The following is a 17,640-nucleotide window of genomic DNA, read 5'->3' on the forward strand; positions in this document are numbered from 1 at the left end:
CTAAGAGAAATTGCAATTAGCATTTATGCAGCAACAAAGCAGGGGCCCCACAGTGAGGGAGGGGGAAGAAGACCCCCTGGGCTCCTTGGTTCCGTTTGGTGTATGAAGAGAATAGGAGATATTATTACAGGGTTGTTGCAAGGCTTTTCATTAAGTTGTGCTTAACACTGTGCCAGGGACACAGCGCTCATTAAATAGTAGTAGCTGTTTTAGTGACATTTAAAAACTTACTGTTAAAGAGGTTAAAGAAGTGAAGCTGACCGCGGCTTGAAGACCGGTCGAGGCCAGCGACCTCGCGGTGGTCAGAGCTGAGGCGGGCTGGGGGCGAGCTGGGTGGTCCGCCGGAAGCCCGTCCCCGCCCCCCAGCCCGTGTCCCGTCGCCTGGCAACGAGCCGCCAGGTCGCAGCGGGAATGACGCGGCGTCCCTAGCACCCGGCGCTCCCGGGAGCACTCGGCACTGGCGAAGGCCTCTTTTGCAGCGACATGACCGATGATGACTCCGACAGCGTCCGCACCGAGTCCCAGGTCGGGGAGGAGAGCGACCTGCCGGTCATCCAGCTGTGCGGGCTGGTGGAGGAGCTCAGGTAGGGCCGGCCTCTAGGGCAACTCCTGTTCCGGGTGCGCCCCCCGCCCCTCGTGCTCTCGGGTCCAGCACGGAGACAATCTAAACTCGCACTGAACATTGGAGAAACTGAGACACAGCCCCCACCCCTACCAGCCAAAAGTACGGAAGGAACTTGTCTTTGCTGCTTTATCCCTGTGCCTCCACCGCTACTGAACCGACCGTTGATGGAGCCAGACGGGGTGGAGGTGGGAGGGGATTGGGGCCGCTGGTGGGAAGCACAGAGGGTGACTGGTGAGGCCAGTCCAGTGCCAGGTTGCGTACTTAATCCTTCCCCTGTTCTTCCTGAGACGACAGGATGGACCAGGCGACCTCTCAGGCCCTTTCCGATGCTAAGGTTCTATAACACGACTAAAATGGCAGCAGGATAGAAAGGAGGCTCTCGAGATGGTTTTAATATAAGGCCACATGCGCCTGAAAGTGTACAAGCACAGAAATGGACAACAAAAAATGATTGACCCAATATTCTGTATTTTTAGCAGTCTGTTCTATATCTGTATGGCAAGTAAACTGGATAGCAAGCTTTCACGATGTAGTTGAGGGTTAATTGTACAACACTTATTGGTCTCAATCAGAAAATCGTGGCCCTGGAAACTGAATAGATGTTATTTCTATACATCAGAAATACTTGAGGTCAGAATTGAGGTATTATTACTAATAGCTACCATTTACTGAGTGCTTATTATATGCCAAGTATTTTGCATATATGACCTTATTTAATGACACAATAACCCTAGAAGGTGGGTGAGGTGACAGAGACACAGAGCTTAAGTCACTTCCCTAAGGTCACACAGCTAGTCAGCGGTTGTGCCAGGATTCAGACTCAGGTGTGATTACACAGTCTACACTGAGAACATGATAAATGCTGAAAAAGAAACTGTTTCAACTTATTGGGCTTTCCATTCCACCTTTTTCACTAATCTTAAAGTTTTGCCAAACAGGAATCTTGCCATATGCAGGATAAACCAGATTTGTCACCTCTAGTTCCTTAAAAAACATCTGTTCAAAGCTTTTCCACCATTTGTAATAAACTTCCAGTGGATTGGTTCATCTGTTGGGTACTAGAAATAAAAGAGCTGAGAAACAAATTAAAGGAAACATCTGAAGATTGTGAGTGTGTGTAATTTCAAGAATGTGATAATTCAGAAAGAATTTCACAAATGGATTAAAAGATACATGAAGATGAAACCTGTAACTTCATCTAAGTAACAATTTTCAGTATCATCCCAGTCCTCTGAATTTTGTGGCTCATTAAATATACTAATAAAAATACCAAATACTTATAGCATCTACTGTGTGCCACGCGCTGTTCTAAAGGCTTTACATTCCTTATTGCAACCCTGAAAGGGAAGTGCTGTTACTATTTCTATTTTACAGATGAAGAAACTGAGGCACCAAAGGTTAGGTGTCTTGCAGAAGGTCACACACAGCTAGTAAACATTAGATACTAGTTATTTGGTGTTCAAACTCTTGCGTCAGTAGAACTTACTCAGGTATTCTGTCTTACAGCTATGGAAACTCTGCTCTCAAAATCGAGACAGAGATGTTTGAGAAATATTACAATAAATTGGAGCCAAGGGATCAGCGACATCCACGATTATCAGAAATTAAAATATCAGCAGCAGAATTTTCACAGGTACACAGCAGAGGTCTAAGAATTTCTTTCTTCTGTTTGTACCTTAAGATGCAAGTGGTGTTTGTGTGTCTGCCTTTACTATGCTGTTGGCCATGTAACCATATGAATTTCTCCTGATTTTGTTTTTGCGTCTTCCTTCCCCTCCTGAGTTTATCTTTCAAGTGAATGTAAAAGGAATCAGGTTTGATTAAGAATGGATTGACCCTCCCAGAATATCTTAGTTTGGTTCAAAGAATTCCCTTAAATGGGGGACTTGAACTTAAATGTTTACAAGGCCTGGCCACCCACCTGCAGGAGTGAAGTAGGCCCGATGTGGCCACGTAAGTACCTCTCCTATCTAAAAGGATCAGCCTGGTGTTGCCAGAGCAGCTGGGTTTTTTAAGAGAAACTGGAAATTTGGATTTCTTGGATGGAATCTTCCGATTTTTAAATGTGGACAATTAATTTTAAAACATTTTAAACCATGTGCAGGTCTGTCCAACTTCGAGGGCCAAGTAAACCCACCTGAAGGCCACATATTTTCTGCATCCCTGGCTTGGGACCTTTGCCTTTTATGCATAGAAAGCCCAAGAATTTTGTCTCTTTTTGTTTTTGCTGAACTCAGCATCCCCAGATGCCATTTCTCTTCTTTGTTCAGTTTGAAGGCACCGAGGTCTGGGGTTCCCTTGACTCTCACTTGAATGCAGGTCTAAATCCAGTTCACACTCTTTTTTACCCTGGAGACACTTTTCTCTTACTTAGTTTCAGTTCCTTGTCAAACGTAGCCTTTGAAGTATTTAGCCCAGGACCTTAAGATGTGTCCTCGTTTCCTAGGGCTGCTGTACCAAATAACCACAAATTAGGTGGCTTAAAACAACAGAAATCTATTGTCTCACAGTTCTGGAGGCTAAAATCTGAAATCGAGGTGTCGGCAGGGCCCTGCTCCCTCTGGAATCCGTCAGGGAGAATGTTCCATGCCTGGCTCCTGGCTCCTGGCAGTGACTTGCCAGCTATCCATGGCGTTCTCTGCCTCAGTGTCCCTGGGCATTCTCCTTTCTTTCTGTCTCTGTCCAAATTTCCTCTTCTTCTAAGGCCACCAGTCATGTTAGATTAAGAGCCCACCCTACTCCAGTACGACCTCGTTTTAACTTGCCTAATTCCATCCATATTGACCCTATTCCCAAGTAAGTTCACATTCTGAAGTATTGGAGATTAGAACTTTGATATATCTTTTGAGGGGACACAATTCAAACCATCACAAGGTGACCGTGAAACAAGTGTCACCTCAGGCCTAAAATCCCTAATTCATTCTCCGTGAGGTCATTCTCTCTTGCTGTCAGTCAGGGTAATTTCCAGCAGGTCTGAGTGGCCATTCTGAGGCCCATCTTGGACTGCTTCATTACCAATTCCTATTTGAAAATGGCTTTGCTTTTCTTGGGTTGCAGTTCCGAGGCCGGCGAAAATCCAAATCCCGCATAGGTCTGACAAGCCTCACTGTTGACCAAAAATGCGAGCTTGTACAGAGGGAGCTGGAAGACATGAAGGATGAGGTCAGGCACATGCGGGCGAATGCTGAGCGGGACCTGCAGCACCATGAGGTACACCTTGCTCTCAGTGTCCGCTCTGGGCTCCCCTCTTTGGCCTCACCAAGAAGTCTCTATAGTCTTTTCACTGAAACATAGGTGCTTTGGATGAAACATAGGTAGAATAAGACAAATTGAGGGTCCACCTTTAAGGAACTTAACCACCTGTGTAAAGAGAACAAAATTTAAACTTTCAGTTTATGAAAAAATTTAAAAAGAACACAAAAGTAGAGAGGCTAGCACCATGGATGCCTATGTAGCCATCACCCAGAGGTAATAATCATCAATGTATGGCCACTTTTGTTCATTGGTATCCCTACCAACTTTTCCCTCACCTCCATGGATTATTATGAAGCAAATCTTAGACATACTTTTTCTATAAATTTCAGTCTCTATCTCTAAGATCTTAATATGAATTCTTTTAAAAAAAACATTACCCTGATACCCATAAAAGCCCTTACAAATTCATAATAATTCCTTAATAATACAAGGGATTTGAGGTATAAATCAATGAGTTGGGTGGAAAACCCCTTAAAAAAAGTAATCAAAACACTGGTAGTGTGCTAGATAAACAAATAGATCAATGAAACAGAAAAGAGAGTCCATAAACAGACCCACACATATGGTCAACTGATTTTGAACAAAGGTGCAAGGGCAATTAAGGCAGTGTAGAAAGGAAAGCCTTTTCAACAAATGATGCTGGAACGATGGGTCGTCCATATGCAAAAACTAAACTTTGATCCACACCTTGCACTATATACAAAAATTAACAACAAATGTGTGATCCATAAAAGAAAAAATGGATACACTGGACTCCATTAAACTTAAGATCTTCTGCCCTTCAAAAGACACTGTTAAGAGAATGAAAAGACAAATCACAGACTGAAAGAAAGTATTTACAAATTACATATCTGAGAAAGAACTTGTTATCTAGAATAAACTTTCAAAGCACTCAAAATTCCACAATAAAAAAAAATAACCAAATTTTAAAATGGGTCAAAGATTTGAACAGATATTTCATCAAAGAATATATAATAAGCATATGAAAAGATGCTTGACATCATTAATCATTAGGAAAATGCAAATTCAACCACGAGTTAGCACTACACACCAATTAGAATGGCTAAAATTTTAAAGACTGACCATTCCAAGGGTTGACAAGGATATGGAAGAATTAGAACTCTCATACTCTGCTGGTGAGAATGTAAAATGGTAAAACCACTTTGGAAAAATTTTGGCAGATTTTTTTTAAAAAACTAAACATATACCACCATATGATCCAGCCATTCCACTCCTAGATATTTACCCAAGAGACCTAAAAGCTATGTGCACAGAAAAACTTGTTTCAGGAATGTTCACAGCAGTTATATTTGTAATAGCCCAAGTCTGTACTTAGCTTCCTGAGGAACTGCCAAACTGTCGTCCACAGTGACTGCACCATTTTACTTTCCTACCAACAGTGAATGAGTGTTCCTGTTTCTCCACATCCTCTCCAACACTTTTAGTTTTCTGTTCTTTCAATAGTGGCCATTCTAGTAGGTGTGAAATGGTGTCTCATTGTGGTTTTGATTTGCATTTCCCTAATAGCTAGTGATGTTGAGCATCTTTTCATGTGCTGTTTAGCCATTTGTATTTCCTCTTTGAAAAATGTCAGTTCAAGCCTTTTGCCCATTTTTAAATTGGGTTGTTTGTCTTTTATTGTTGAGTTGTAGAATTTCTTTATATATTCTGGCTATTGAACTCTTATTGAGTAGGTTGCCTTCTCATTTTCTTGACAAAGTCTTTTGAAGGTCAAAAGTTTTTAATTTTCAGAAGGTCCCATTTATCTGTTTTTTTTTTTTTTTTTTTTTTCATTGCTTGTGCTTTGGGTGTAAAGTCTAAGAAACTATTACCTAGATCTTGAAGATGTTTCCCTACGCTTTTTTCTAGGAGTTTTATGGTCCTGGTTCTTATGTTTAGATCTTTGATTCATTTGGAGTTAATTTTTGTTTAAGGTGTGAGATTGGGGTCCTCTTTCATTCTTTTGCATATGGATATACAATTCTTCCAGCATAATTTGTTGAGGAGACTGTTCTTTCCCAATTGTGTAGATGTGGCAACCTTGGCAAATATCAATTAGCCATAGGTGTGAGGGTCCATTTCTGAATCTCAATTGTATTCCATTGGTCATTATATCTATCTTTATGCCAGTACCATGCTGTGTTTTGACCACTGTAGCTTGGTAATATGCTTTAAAGCCAGGAAGTGTGAGTCCTCCAACTTTGTTCTTCTATTTCAAGATGGCTTTGGCTATACCCTTCCACATAAATTTGATAACTGGATTTTCCATTTCTGCACAGTAGGCTGTTGGAATTTTGATTGTAATTGTGTTGAATCTAAGTCAATTTGGGTAAAAATGAAATCTCAACGTATTTAATCTTCCAAGCAATGAACATGGGGTGTCCTTTCGTTTATTTAGGTCTTCTTTGATTTCTTTAGCAATGTTTTGTAGTTTTCTAAGTCCTGTACATCCTTGGTTAAATTTATTTCTAGATATTTGATTCTTTCAGTTGCTATTGTAAATGGATTTTTTTCTTAATTTCCTCCTCAGATTGCTGATTATTAGTATATAGAGACACTACTGATTATTGCATATTGATCTTGTATCCTGCCAATTTGCTAAACTTGTTTATTAGCTCTAATTGCTTTGTTGTATATTTTTGGGGACTTTCTATATATAGGATCATGTCATCTGGAAATAGTGAAAGCTTTACTTCTTGCATTCCAATTTGGATGCCTTTTATTTCTCTTTCCTTCCTTCCTTCCCTCTCTCTCTCTTTCTCTCTTTCCTTCTTTCTCTCTCTCTTTCCTTCTTTCTTTCTTTCTCTCCTTCCTTTCTTTCTTCCTCTCTCTTTCTTTCCTTCCTTCCTTCCTCCCTCCCTCCCTCCCTCTCTCCTTTTCTTCCTTCCTTCCTTCTTTCCTTCCTTTGTTCCTTCCTTCCTTCCTTTTTCTCTAGCCAGAACTTCTAGCACAATGTTGAATAGCAGTGGTGATAGTGGGCGTCCTTGTCCTGTTCCCGATCTTAGAGGGAAAGCTTTCTGTCTCTCACCACTGAGTATGATGTTTATGCCCTTCATCATGTTCTATATGCCCTTTATCATGTTAAGGACATTTCCTACTATTCCTGTCTTCCAAAGTGTTGTTATCAAGGAGGGATGCTGGATTTTGTTAAATGCCTTTTCTGTGTCAATTGAGATGATCGTATGGTTTTTCCCCTTTGATTTGTTAATGTGGTATATTACATTAATTGAATTTCTTTTGTTGAACCACTCTTGCATATCTGGAAAAAAACCTACTTGATCATGGTGTATAATTCTTTTTTAATTCAGTTTGATTGAGATACATTCACATATCTTACAATTATCCATGGTATACAATCAGCTGTTCACAGTACCATCATATAGTTGTGCATTCATCACCCCAGTCTATTTTTTGAACATTTTCCTTATACCAGAAAAAGTAAAAATAAGAATAAAAAGTAAAAGTAAAAAAGAACACCCAAATCATCCCCCCCATCCCACCCTATTTTTCATTTAGTTTTCGTCCCCATTTTTCTACTCATCCATCCATACACTGGATAAAGGGAGTATGATCCACAAGGCTGTCACCATCACACTGTCACCCCTTGTAAGCTACATTGTTGTACAGTCGTCTTCAAGAGTCAGGGCTACTGGGTGGCAGTTTGATAGTTTCAGGTCTTTACTTCTGGCTATTCCAATATCTTAAAACCTAAAAAGGGTTATCTATATAGTGCATAAAAATGCCCACCAGAGTGACCTCTCAGCTCCATTTGGAATCTCTCAGCCACTGAAACTTTATTTTGTTTCTTTTCACATCTGCCTTTTGGTCAAGAAGATGTTCTCAATCCCATGATGCCAGTTCCAGAGTCATCCTTGGGAGTCATATCCTGCATTGCCAGGGAGATTTATATCCCTGGGTGTCAGGTCCCACATAGCGGGAAGGGCAGTGAGTTTACCTGCCAAGTTGGGTTATCTGGAGTGAGAGGGCTACATCTGAGCTACAAAGAGGTACTCGGGGAGTATAATTCTTTTAATGTACTGCTGAATTCGATTTGCAAGTATTTTGTTGAAGATTTTTGCATCTATATTCATTAGAGAAATTGGTCTATAATTTTCTTTTCTTGTAGTAACTTTATCTGGCTTTGGTATTATGGTGGTGTTGGCTTCATAGCATGAGTTAGGTAGTATTCCCTCCTCTTCAGTTTTTGGAAGTGTTTGAGCAGAATTGGTGTGAATTCTTCTTGGAATGATTGGTGTATTCACCGGTGAAGACATCTGGTCTTGGGCTTCTCATTGTTGGGAGGTTTTTGAAGATTGATTCAATCCCTTTACTTGTAATTGGTCTGTGAGGTCTTCTGTTTCTTCTAGAGTCAGTGTATGTTGTTTGTGTGTTTCTGGGAATTTGTCCAGTTCATCTAGGTTGCCTGCTTTGTTGGCATACAGTTGTTCACAGTATCCTCTTATGATCCTTGCTATTTCTGTGGGATCAGTAGTAATGTCCCCCCTCTCATTTCTGATTTTATTTATTTGCATCTTTTCTCTTTTTTTTCTTTGTCAGTCTAACTAAAGATTTCTCAATTTTATTCATCTCAAAAAACAATTTTTCATTTTGTTAATTCTTTCTATTGTTTTTTAAATTCTCAATTTCATTTATTTCTGCTCTGATCTTCGTTATTTCTTTCCTACTGCTTGATTTGGGATTATTTGCTGTTCTTTTTCTAGTTCCTCCAGGTGTGCAGTGAGGTCTTTGATTTTAGCTCTTTCTTCTTTTTTAATGTAGGCTTTTAGGGCTATAAATGTTCCTCTCAGCACTGCCTTCTCTGCATCCCGTAAGTTTTAATATATTGTGTTCTCTTTTTCATTCATTTCAGGATATTTACTGATTTCCCTTGAAAATTCTTCTTTGACCCACTGATTGTTTAAGAATGTGTTGTTTAGCTTCCATATTTTTGTGAAGTTTCCAGTTCTCTGCCTGTTGTTGATTTCCAGCTTCATTCCATTATGGCCAGAGAAAGTGCTATGTATAATATCAGTCTTTTTTAATTTATTGAGACTTTTATGTGTGACCCAACATTTGGTCTATCCTAGGGAATGATCCACAAGCACTTGAGAATAATGTATATCCTGCTGTTTTGTGGTGTAATGTTCTGTATACATCTGTGATGGTTTGGATGTATTATGTCCCCCAAAATGCCATTATCTTTGATGCAGTCTTGTGTGGGCAGGAAATGTATTGATGTTGATTGGGTTGGAGACTTTTGATTGGATGTTTCCATGGAGATGTGACCCACCCAACTATAGGTGATAACTCTGATTGGATAATTTCCATGGAGGCGTGGCCCCGCCCATTCAGTGTGGGCCTTGTTTAGCGTACTGGAGCACTATGTAAGCTCAGACAGAAGGAGCTTATAGTGAGTTGGAGCTGAGACAGACATTTTGAAGACTGCCATTGGAAGCTGATGCCGATGTTTTGGAGAAAGCCATTTTGAAACGTAACCGAGGAGCAAGCAGATGCCAGCCACGTGCCTTCCCAGCTAACAGAGGTTTTCCAGATGCCAATGGCCTTTCTCCAGTGAAGGTACCCTTTGTTGATGGACACTTTATGGCCTTAAGACTGTAACTTTGTAACTGAATAAACCGCCTTTTATAAAAGCCAATCCATTTCTAGAGACACCAATGGGCACTGCCCAGTACTGATCCAGATATTGGCCAGTGAATTTAAACCACTGGAGTCTAGCAAACTAGAACAACATCTGTTAGGTCTAGTTCATTTATCATATTTTTCAAGTTCTCTGTTTCCCTACTGATCCTCTGTCTAGATGTTCTATCTGTTGATAAGAGCAATATATTGAAATTTCCAACCATTACTGTAGAGACATCTATTTCTTTTTTCAGTTTTGCCAGTGTTTGCCTCATGTATTTTGATGCACCATGCTTAGGTGGATAAATATTTATGATTGTTATTTCTTCTTGGTGGATTGCCTCTGTTATTTATATAGCATCCTTTTTTGTCTCTTATAACAGTTTTTCATTTAAAGTCTACTTTGTCTGATTTTAGTACAGCTATCCTAGCTCTTTTTTGGTTACTGTTTGCATGGAATATATTTTTCTAGCCATTCACTTTCAACCTATTTGTGTTTTTGGGTCTAAGGTGAGGCTCTTGTAGACAGCGATCATTAGATCATACTTTTTTATCCATTCTGCCAATCTGTATCTTTTGATTAAGGAATGTAATCCATTAACATTCAGTGTTATTACTGTAAAGACAGTATTTGAACCATTTTATCCTTTGGTGTTTATATGTCATGTCTTATTTTTATCCCTCTTTTTATCCTTTTAATCACCCTTACTGATAATCTTCATTTCTACACTCTCTTTCAAGCCTCTCTCTCCTGTCTTTGCCTTTCAGCCTGCGGAACTCCCTTTAGTATTTCTTGTAGGGCAGATCTCTTGTTGATGAACTCTTACAGTTTATCGGTGAATATTTTAAACTCTCTTTCATTTCTGAAGGACAGTTTTGCCAGATTTGGTGGTTTTTCTCTTTCAGGACCTTTAATATATCATACCACTGCCTTCTCACCTCCCTGGTTTCTGATGAGAAATCACAACTTAGATCTAATTGGGTACCCCTTATATGTGGTGAATTGCTTTTCTCTTACTGCTTTCTCCTTTTATCTTCGGCATTTGACAGTTTGATTAGTATGTGTCTTGGAGTGGTTCATATTTATTCTGTTTGGAGTATGCTGCATCCTTGGATATAAATATAAATATGTCTTTTATGGGAGTTTGGAAATTTTCAGCCATTATTTCCTCCAGTATTCTATCTGCCCCTTTTCCCTTCTCTTCTCCTTCTGGGACACCCATGATGTGTATATTTGTGTGCTTTGTGCTGTTATTCAATTCCCTGAAACCCTACTCAATTTTTCCATTCTTCTGACTGGGATGGGCTGGAACAGTGGACTTCAGTGGTTTAAATTCACTGGCCAATATCTGGATCAGTTCTGGGCAGTGCCCTCTCTGTACTTGGGGGTGGGTGGAGGTGGGTGGACTCCCGTGGCTGTCCCCAGCCACAGCAGCCCAACAGCTGGGGATTGGACTGCCCAAAGCTGCTTACCTTGAGGGTAGGGGATAGGTACCAAGAGCCGAGGGCAGAGTTTCTCACAGTCTTTTACCACAGTTTCTCAGTCTCTTCATCCCACACCTCCCTGGGTGCTGCATAGAACTCCCCTGGTCTCCCAAGCCCCAGAACAGTAGATTTGGACAGTTTCTGCCTGGAGAGGAGTGAGCCCTATAGCTCCCTCCCTATTCTACCATTTTCCTGGAAGGATGTATACTTTTTAATAATATTTATATAGTCAAATTTGTGCCTTAAGGATACCTTTCTAAGACCCAGAAGAAATATTATGTGTGGGACACAAGAGGCCTGAGAAATTAGTTTCCTTAGAGAATATATCCTTGAGAAGTTTTGGAAACTGTTCTGTTTTTGTGCTGACTCCCTCAGGCTATCATTGAGGAAGCTGACATTCGATTGGCTGAAGTTCAGAAAGCAGTACATGATTTTGAAAAAGACATTCTGAAAACCATATCCAAGAAGAAAGGAAGTATTTTGGCCACTCAGAAAGTGATGAAGTATATTGAGGACATGAATCGCCAGAGGGTGAGTTGGTGGATGGGTTAGAGTTTAGAAAGGGAGAATAAGCTCACAGAACAATGGCACAGAAATGACCTCTTTTAGGTTAGAGATTATCCATGCCCACCATAAATGTTGCCCCCATATGCAGATTTTTGCCTCCCCCAAAGTTTGTGTGCATGTGTATTTTTTTAAATACAAGCTTATCAAGACAGGCAGAATGATTTATTAGTAGTATCTCAGATGGACTTCCTCTTTTTTTGTTACTATTACTTGTTCCAAGATCTGATGTGTTTTCTTGAGAAAGGTGAGAGACTGGGCTGATTCAGCCTGCCTAGTGGTGACTGGTTGGAGGGGGACAGGTAAATCTCAAGCTCTTTGGGTTCCCTTATTGTGAGGAGATGGGCCTTCAGCTAGCATAGGAAAGGGAGGGGACTTTTTGCAGTTCACCTTCATTTTGAGAGGTTTCATAACTCTTCAAACATTGGACACTGGAGGCAGTTTGGAAAGGTCACTAATCCTTACATGTTGTGAATAGTAAAACACATGCAAACTACTGAGAGGCTAGAAGACCAAAGAATCTTAAGATGGTTTTGTGGGGGAAGGTCTCGAGATGTTACCCGATCTTGCCTCTGCCCCTATAGTTGCACTATACCCAAATTATCTTGAATTTAGGAACCCTAAGATATTTGCATGTGGCCAACCCAGTGTCCTCTGCTTTTTGGTTCTGGATGCAACCCCAAATAAGTTACTGAATTTTTTTTTCTTTTTTTAGTCATATTTTTATTGTCAAATATAACATATATACATAGATGTGGTAACTTACCAAGTACAATTTAACAAGTAGTTAGAGAGCAGATTTCAAAAAAATTATAGGTTACAGTTCCACAGTTTCATAATAAGTTGCCTTATTATGAAATATAACATATATACAAAAAGGTAATATCTTTCAAAGTATGATTTAACAATAGATGTATAGGAAATTCCCAAAGTTGTTATGAGTTATAGTACCATAGTTTCAGTTATTTCCTTATTGTGAACTATAAAATATATACAAAAGGGTGTAGCTTTCAAATTACAATTTAACAGGTAATTAAAGAACAAATTTCAAAGGATGCTATGTGTTACAGTTCCACCATTTCAAAATGTTCTTTCCTTTTAGCTATTCTAGTACTCTAGCAACTAAGAAAAAGAAAATTATATAAAGATTCAGTATTCATAATCCTTTGTTAAATTCCATCTTGTCTGTTGCTACCCCTTCCTCTAGTTTAATCCCTTTCCTGATCTTCAGGGATGTCTAAGCAGTGACCTCCCTAACCTGTTCATGTTGAAAAGGGGCGAGTGACTGAATTTTAGGGCTCCACGGTTTGTCTGAAGCCCCAGATCTGCCAGCTTTTCAAACTGACAGGGAATAAGAGAAATGGATTAAAATATGCTTTTGTGTTTTAGGATAGGATGAAGGATAAATTACGTTTGAAAAATGTTTCTCTCAAAGTCCAGAGGAAAAAACTTCTTTTGCAATTGAGGCAGGTATGTGGATTTTCTTTTTCTTTTATTTATTTATTTATTTTTAAAATATTTTTAAAGGTTATTGTGACAGACAGAATAATGGCCCCACTAAAGATATCCATGTCCTAATCCCTGGAACCTGTGAATATGTTACTTTACATGGCAAAAGGGACTTGGCAGATGTGATGAAGTTAAGGATCTTGAGATGAGGAGATTATTCTGGATTACCCATGTGAGCCCAGTATAATTGTAGGGTCCTTGTAAGAGGAAGCAGGAAGATCAGCATCAGGAAGATACAACAACTAAAGCAGAGGTTGGAGTGAGGCACTTTGAAGATGGAGATGGGGCCATGGGCCAAGGAATACAGGAAGGAAGCCCCTAGAAGCTGGAAATTATAAGGAAACAGATTCTCTGCTAGAGCCTCCAGAAGGAATACAGCTGTGCAGATACACTGACTTTAGTCCAATGACCTATTTCAAACTTCTGACCTCTAAACCATAAGATAACAAATTTGTGGTGTTTTATGCCATAAATTGGTGGTAATTTGTTACAGTAGCCAGGGGAAACTAATACAGTTACTATGCTGACAGATCTGGAGTTTTCTATAGACAGAGTTGGCTTGAATTTGAAAGAACCCCATGGCATACTTGTTGACCTGTTGGGGGAATGTGGCCTTGGTGGCTTGGTCGTGCTGTTGAACAGCTAGAGCTAAAGGCTCCTGATTAAAGACAGTAAGCCAGTATGGAGCAGAGCCTCTGGAACTGTAGTATGTGGCTCTATCCTTTCCTGGTTCACTACTTTTATTATTTACTCCACTGTGACCACTGATGGCCTGCCTATCAGAGAGGGCCACTGACAAATGACAAAGTTAGGCAGGAGAGTTTATGTGTGGGGCAACTATTCCTTGATTGGCTTGGGATCCAGAGATGACAGTGGCAAGCTCCCAGCCTGGTAGGGAGTGGTGATGGTGAGAAAAAGGCATGGATACCTAACTCTTATACAGATGCCATAGTAACAAGGACCACGGAGCTAAAGCCTTTGGAAAGCTCAGTGGAGAGGATTGCCCTCAGGTATGGGAAATAGTTAAGGAACCCTTGAGGTGGAGATGAATCTTATTTGGGCTCAAGGAAATTGTTGTGTTGTTTTTGGGAAAGGGAAGAAGATACGTCCTGTGACATGAGTAGGGCGTGGGGGTGAAGAATAGTGGCAGTCACCGAGTTTGGCTATTGCATACCACGAATGTAAGATGTCATAGAAGGGAAGGTGGGGCTGGGTCAGGGAGGGGCCCAAGGGGGAACGCAATATACCTACAGGGCAGAAATGTCAGATGATCAAAGGAGGGGAATTCATCGGCTGGTTTTCCTTGGGTTTCCAGGGTAAAAACAACTCTTAAGTGACCTTATTCCTACTTTCCTTCCTTAGTCTGTTTAAACACTACCCTTAAGGGAAGCCTTCCTTGACCCAGCCTTCCTCCCCCTGACCTTGGTGAAGGGCGACTGTGTGCCCTAAGCCCTTGTTCTGTGAGTCCTAATTGTGTATGCACTCCTTGAGGTCAGGTGGCGTCTCATTTACTCAGATCTCTGTCCCCACTGCCTAGCACCATGCCTGGCACCAATGCCCAGTACAGGTTTGTCTAATGACTGAATGATGACTGACTTCCAAAGACTCACTGAGAGTTGCAAAGTGTGAGCCATGCATTCGGAAGTTACAAGTTAAGGACCAGCATTCCTTTCTTTTCTCTGAGTTGTAGAAAGAAGAGGTGGGCGAGGCCCTCCATGATGTTGATTTTCAGCAGCTGAAGATCGAGAATGCTCAGTTTTTAGAAACGATTGAAGCAAGGAATCAAGAACTGATCCAGCTAAAGCTGGCATCTGGAAACACCCTGCAGATCCTCAGTGCGTACAAAGTAAGGCTCACCCCCGATGCCCAGGCTCAGCAACCACCCCCCCACCACCACCTTTCTTGTGCCTGCCTTTCCAGCCACAGTGAGGTTCCCATGCACCACTGCACTTCTACCCCAGAGCTCAGGTGTCCTTCGCTGTCCCACTGCTCCCTGATTTCTCTTGACTCAAAACCATGTTTCCTAAATTCCTTGAATGTTCCTACAACCTGCTGTGGATTAGAACCACCTGGGGAGCTTTTTCTTAAAACAAAACAAAACAAAAAGCAGAACAAAACAAAAACCCCCACTATAACCTAGTCCCACCCTGACCAATTGAATTAAGGGGTGAAGTCTATATGTATCTTTTTTTTTTCCCCTAAGTGATTTTTATGCACTCTCTTACATAAAACCCTACAAAGGAAAATGGTCTTAGGTACAAATCAGAAAACTACTGAATAATTTATCATCCAAACAGAGCCCCTTTGAGAAAGAAAAGAGGTGCTGTTAATAATTAATCAGGGACTAGGAACCACAAGCATGAGCAGAACCTGTCCCCAGCAGACCAGGCCATCTGGTCACCCCGCTACAACTGTCTCTTGCAGGGGATGGCAAATTGTCAGCCAGAATAACTGGCCCACTTGCCTGTAAGCTAAGAATGGTTTTTACAGAATACTTGCAATCGATTTGATGATAGGGAACACTAACTTTGAAGCCCAATTAAGGGAAATAGTATCTTCTCTAAAAAAGAATTCCATTATTCTCAATAGTAGACTTGTATCACAATAATTGTACTCAATTATTATTATATTTTGAATTTCATCAATAAAACATTTGGGGAAATTCGTTTTCTCTTTTTAATATAAGTACCTACATAACACCCTCAATTTTGCCTTCTGGTCCACAAAACCTAAATTATTTACTCTCTGGCCCTTTGCAGAAAATTTTCTGACCCCTGGTCTAGTGCCCAGGCAGCAACGTTGGCTACGTTGGCAGAGGACCCAGGTAGCGCACAGGTGGCCTGCATGGTAGCTCAGGTGGGCTTCATTTGGCCCACACAGTATTTTTAAAAAATGTAAATTTGAGGGTGTTTAGACCAGACTTACGTTCTCAAAATTTTCCTTTGACAAATGAAAAAACTGAGGCCCAAAGGAGAAGAGTAATTGCCAGATTCAAGCAACAAGTTAGTGACAGAGCCAGGACAGCTAGTCCACTGTTTCACCCACCTAACCCACCTGCCTTTCCCTGGCATAAAGTATGTAGAAAAATATTGTGTAGCCATTCTGAGATTGATGTATTTGAAAATGTTCAACAGAGCATCCACTTTTAGCTTGTCTCACTGGTGTTTATCTTATCTGAGCACTGTTATTTCAAGATCAAGCCAATACACATGACCACCAGACCCTCCCTGGCTGAGAGCCTTGATTTTATCTGGAAGAATAAATTAAGCAGCACAGGGGCCTGCTGGATCTTGTGGGTGGAAAAGCCAGGACTTCTGAAAGTGGAGCTTACTAGCTGATAAAACGGAGCTCCCTGGTTGCAGGCCTCGAGTTCTTTAGGACGGGGCCTAAATGCATGGTACAGATAGTTTGTAATTCTTGAGTGGCAGCAATGCAGGCCTTGGCGGGCAGAACGAGAAGCTTCCAGTCCGAATCCCAGTGGCCATTGTGCTGGGAGGCCTGTGGGGATAGGGGCAGAGCAGGTGGTGGAGCTTGGGAGGAGACGCTCCGCAGGGGCCTGAAGGGGGACACTAGTGAGGGTTGAAGAGAAGCAGGCTCCCTTCCTCCTTGTCTGAGTGCTTGGGGCTCCTGGGGGCCCTGGGGGAAATGAAGGCAGAACAGCTGTGAGTTGTAGTCAGACCTCACCTGGGTTTGAATTTGGACTCCTCTGGCGCCCCTGCACAAGATGCTGCACCTCTCGGAGGCAGGTTTTCTGTCTCCCACAGGATGGAGCTCCATGTGGTCTGTGCCACGTCCCCAGCCCTGAGAACAGTACCTGGCCAAAGCAGATGCTCAACCAATATTGTTGAATGACTTGCTAGCATTTCAGGTGTGTGTGTGGGAAATGGGGCTGGCAGGGAAACCTTGATATAAATAATAATCACCCAAGGGTGAGACCTGGTTAAAAACATGCAGAATAGCTTTCATGTAATAGCAAAAGCGAGTACCTGTGGTAGGCAAGGCACAGGACTAAGGGCTAAAGGTACAGCTATGAGAAAGGCAGACCAGGTCTCTTCTCTGTGGGTTTTATGAGTGAGCCTGACACAAGATGGCATCTTTTCCTCTGGCTTTAAACCTTTACCCTCAAGCCTGCCTGGTGGAGTCTGGTAGAATATAAGCTTGTGTTTACAGCTGCAATGTGTCCCCCTTAACTGACTGTAAACCAGTGATCTAATGCCTTGTGGTAGGTAGAATTCTAAAATACCCCCCAAGATTCCCTGCCCCACATACACACACTTTAGGATGAAGAGGATGGATTTCTCTCTCGTGATTAGATTATTTTATATGGTATGGTGGACTTTAAAATAGGGAGATTACCAGATGGGCCTGACCTAATCACCTGAGTCCCTTAAAAACAGCATTTTCTCTGGCTGGTAGCAGAAGAGGAAATCAGGGACTCAAAGCAAAGAGATTTTGGTGGACAGGCAGTTCTCCATTGCTTGTTTGGAGATACAGGGGACCATGTGGAAAGGACCTGAGGGTAGCTTCTAGCAGGTGACAGTGACCTCCAGCTGACAGGCAGC

The 17,640-nt window shown here is 41.4% G+C and overlaps 1 protein-coding gene across 3 annotated transcripts in view; it reads left to right on the forward strand.

Moving 5' to 3' along the window:
• Window positions 1-414: 414 nt before the first annotated feature.
• The window catches only part of CCDC113 (coiled-coil domain containing 113), a 28,224-nt gene continuing 10,998 nt past the window's right edge, over window positions 415-17,640 (forward strand). Inside the window, exons 1-6 of one of the 3 annotated variants that reach the window (XM_037816332.1) lie at window positions 415-584; window positions 2,132-2,258; window positions 3,683-3,835; window positions 11,381-11,536; window positions 12,959-13,039; window positions 14,769-14,924. In XM_037816332.1, the coding sequence (XP_037672260.1) occupies window positions 484-584; window positions 2,132-2,258; window positions 3,683-3,835; window positions 11,381-11,536; window positions 12,959-13,039; window positions 14,769-14,924 (774 nt within the window). In that variant the 5' untranslated portion in view covers window positions 415-483. The remainder of the gene's footprint in view (window positions 585-2,131; window positions 2,259-3,682; window positions 3,836-11,380; window positions 11,537-12,958; window positions 13,040-14,768; window positions 14,925-17,640) is intronic. The other 2 variants (XM_037816333.1, XM_037816334.1) reach the window with 2 other exon arrangements.

Source organism: Choloepus didactylus, chromosome 22 (genome assembly GCF_015220235.1).
Source record: "Choloepus didactylus isolate mChoDid1 chromosome 22, mChoDid1.pri, whole genome shotgun sequence".
Taxonomy (NCBI): domain Eukaryota; kingdom Metazoa; phylum Chordata; class Mammalia; order Pilosa; family Megalonychidae; genus Choloepus; species Choloepus didactylus.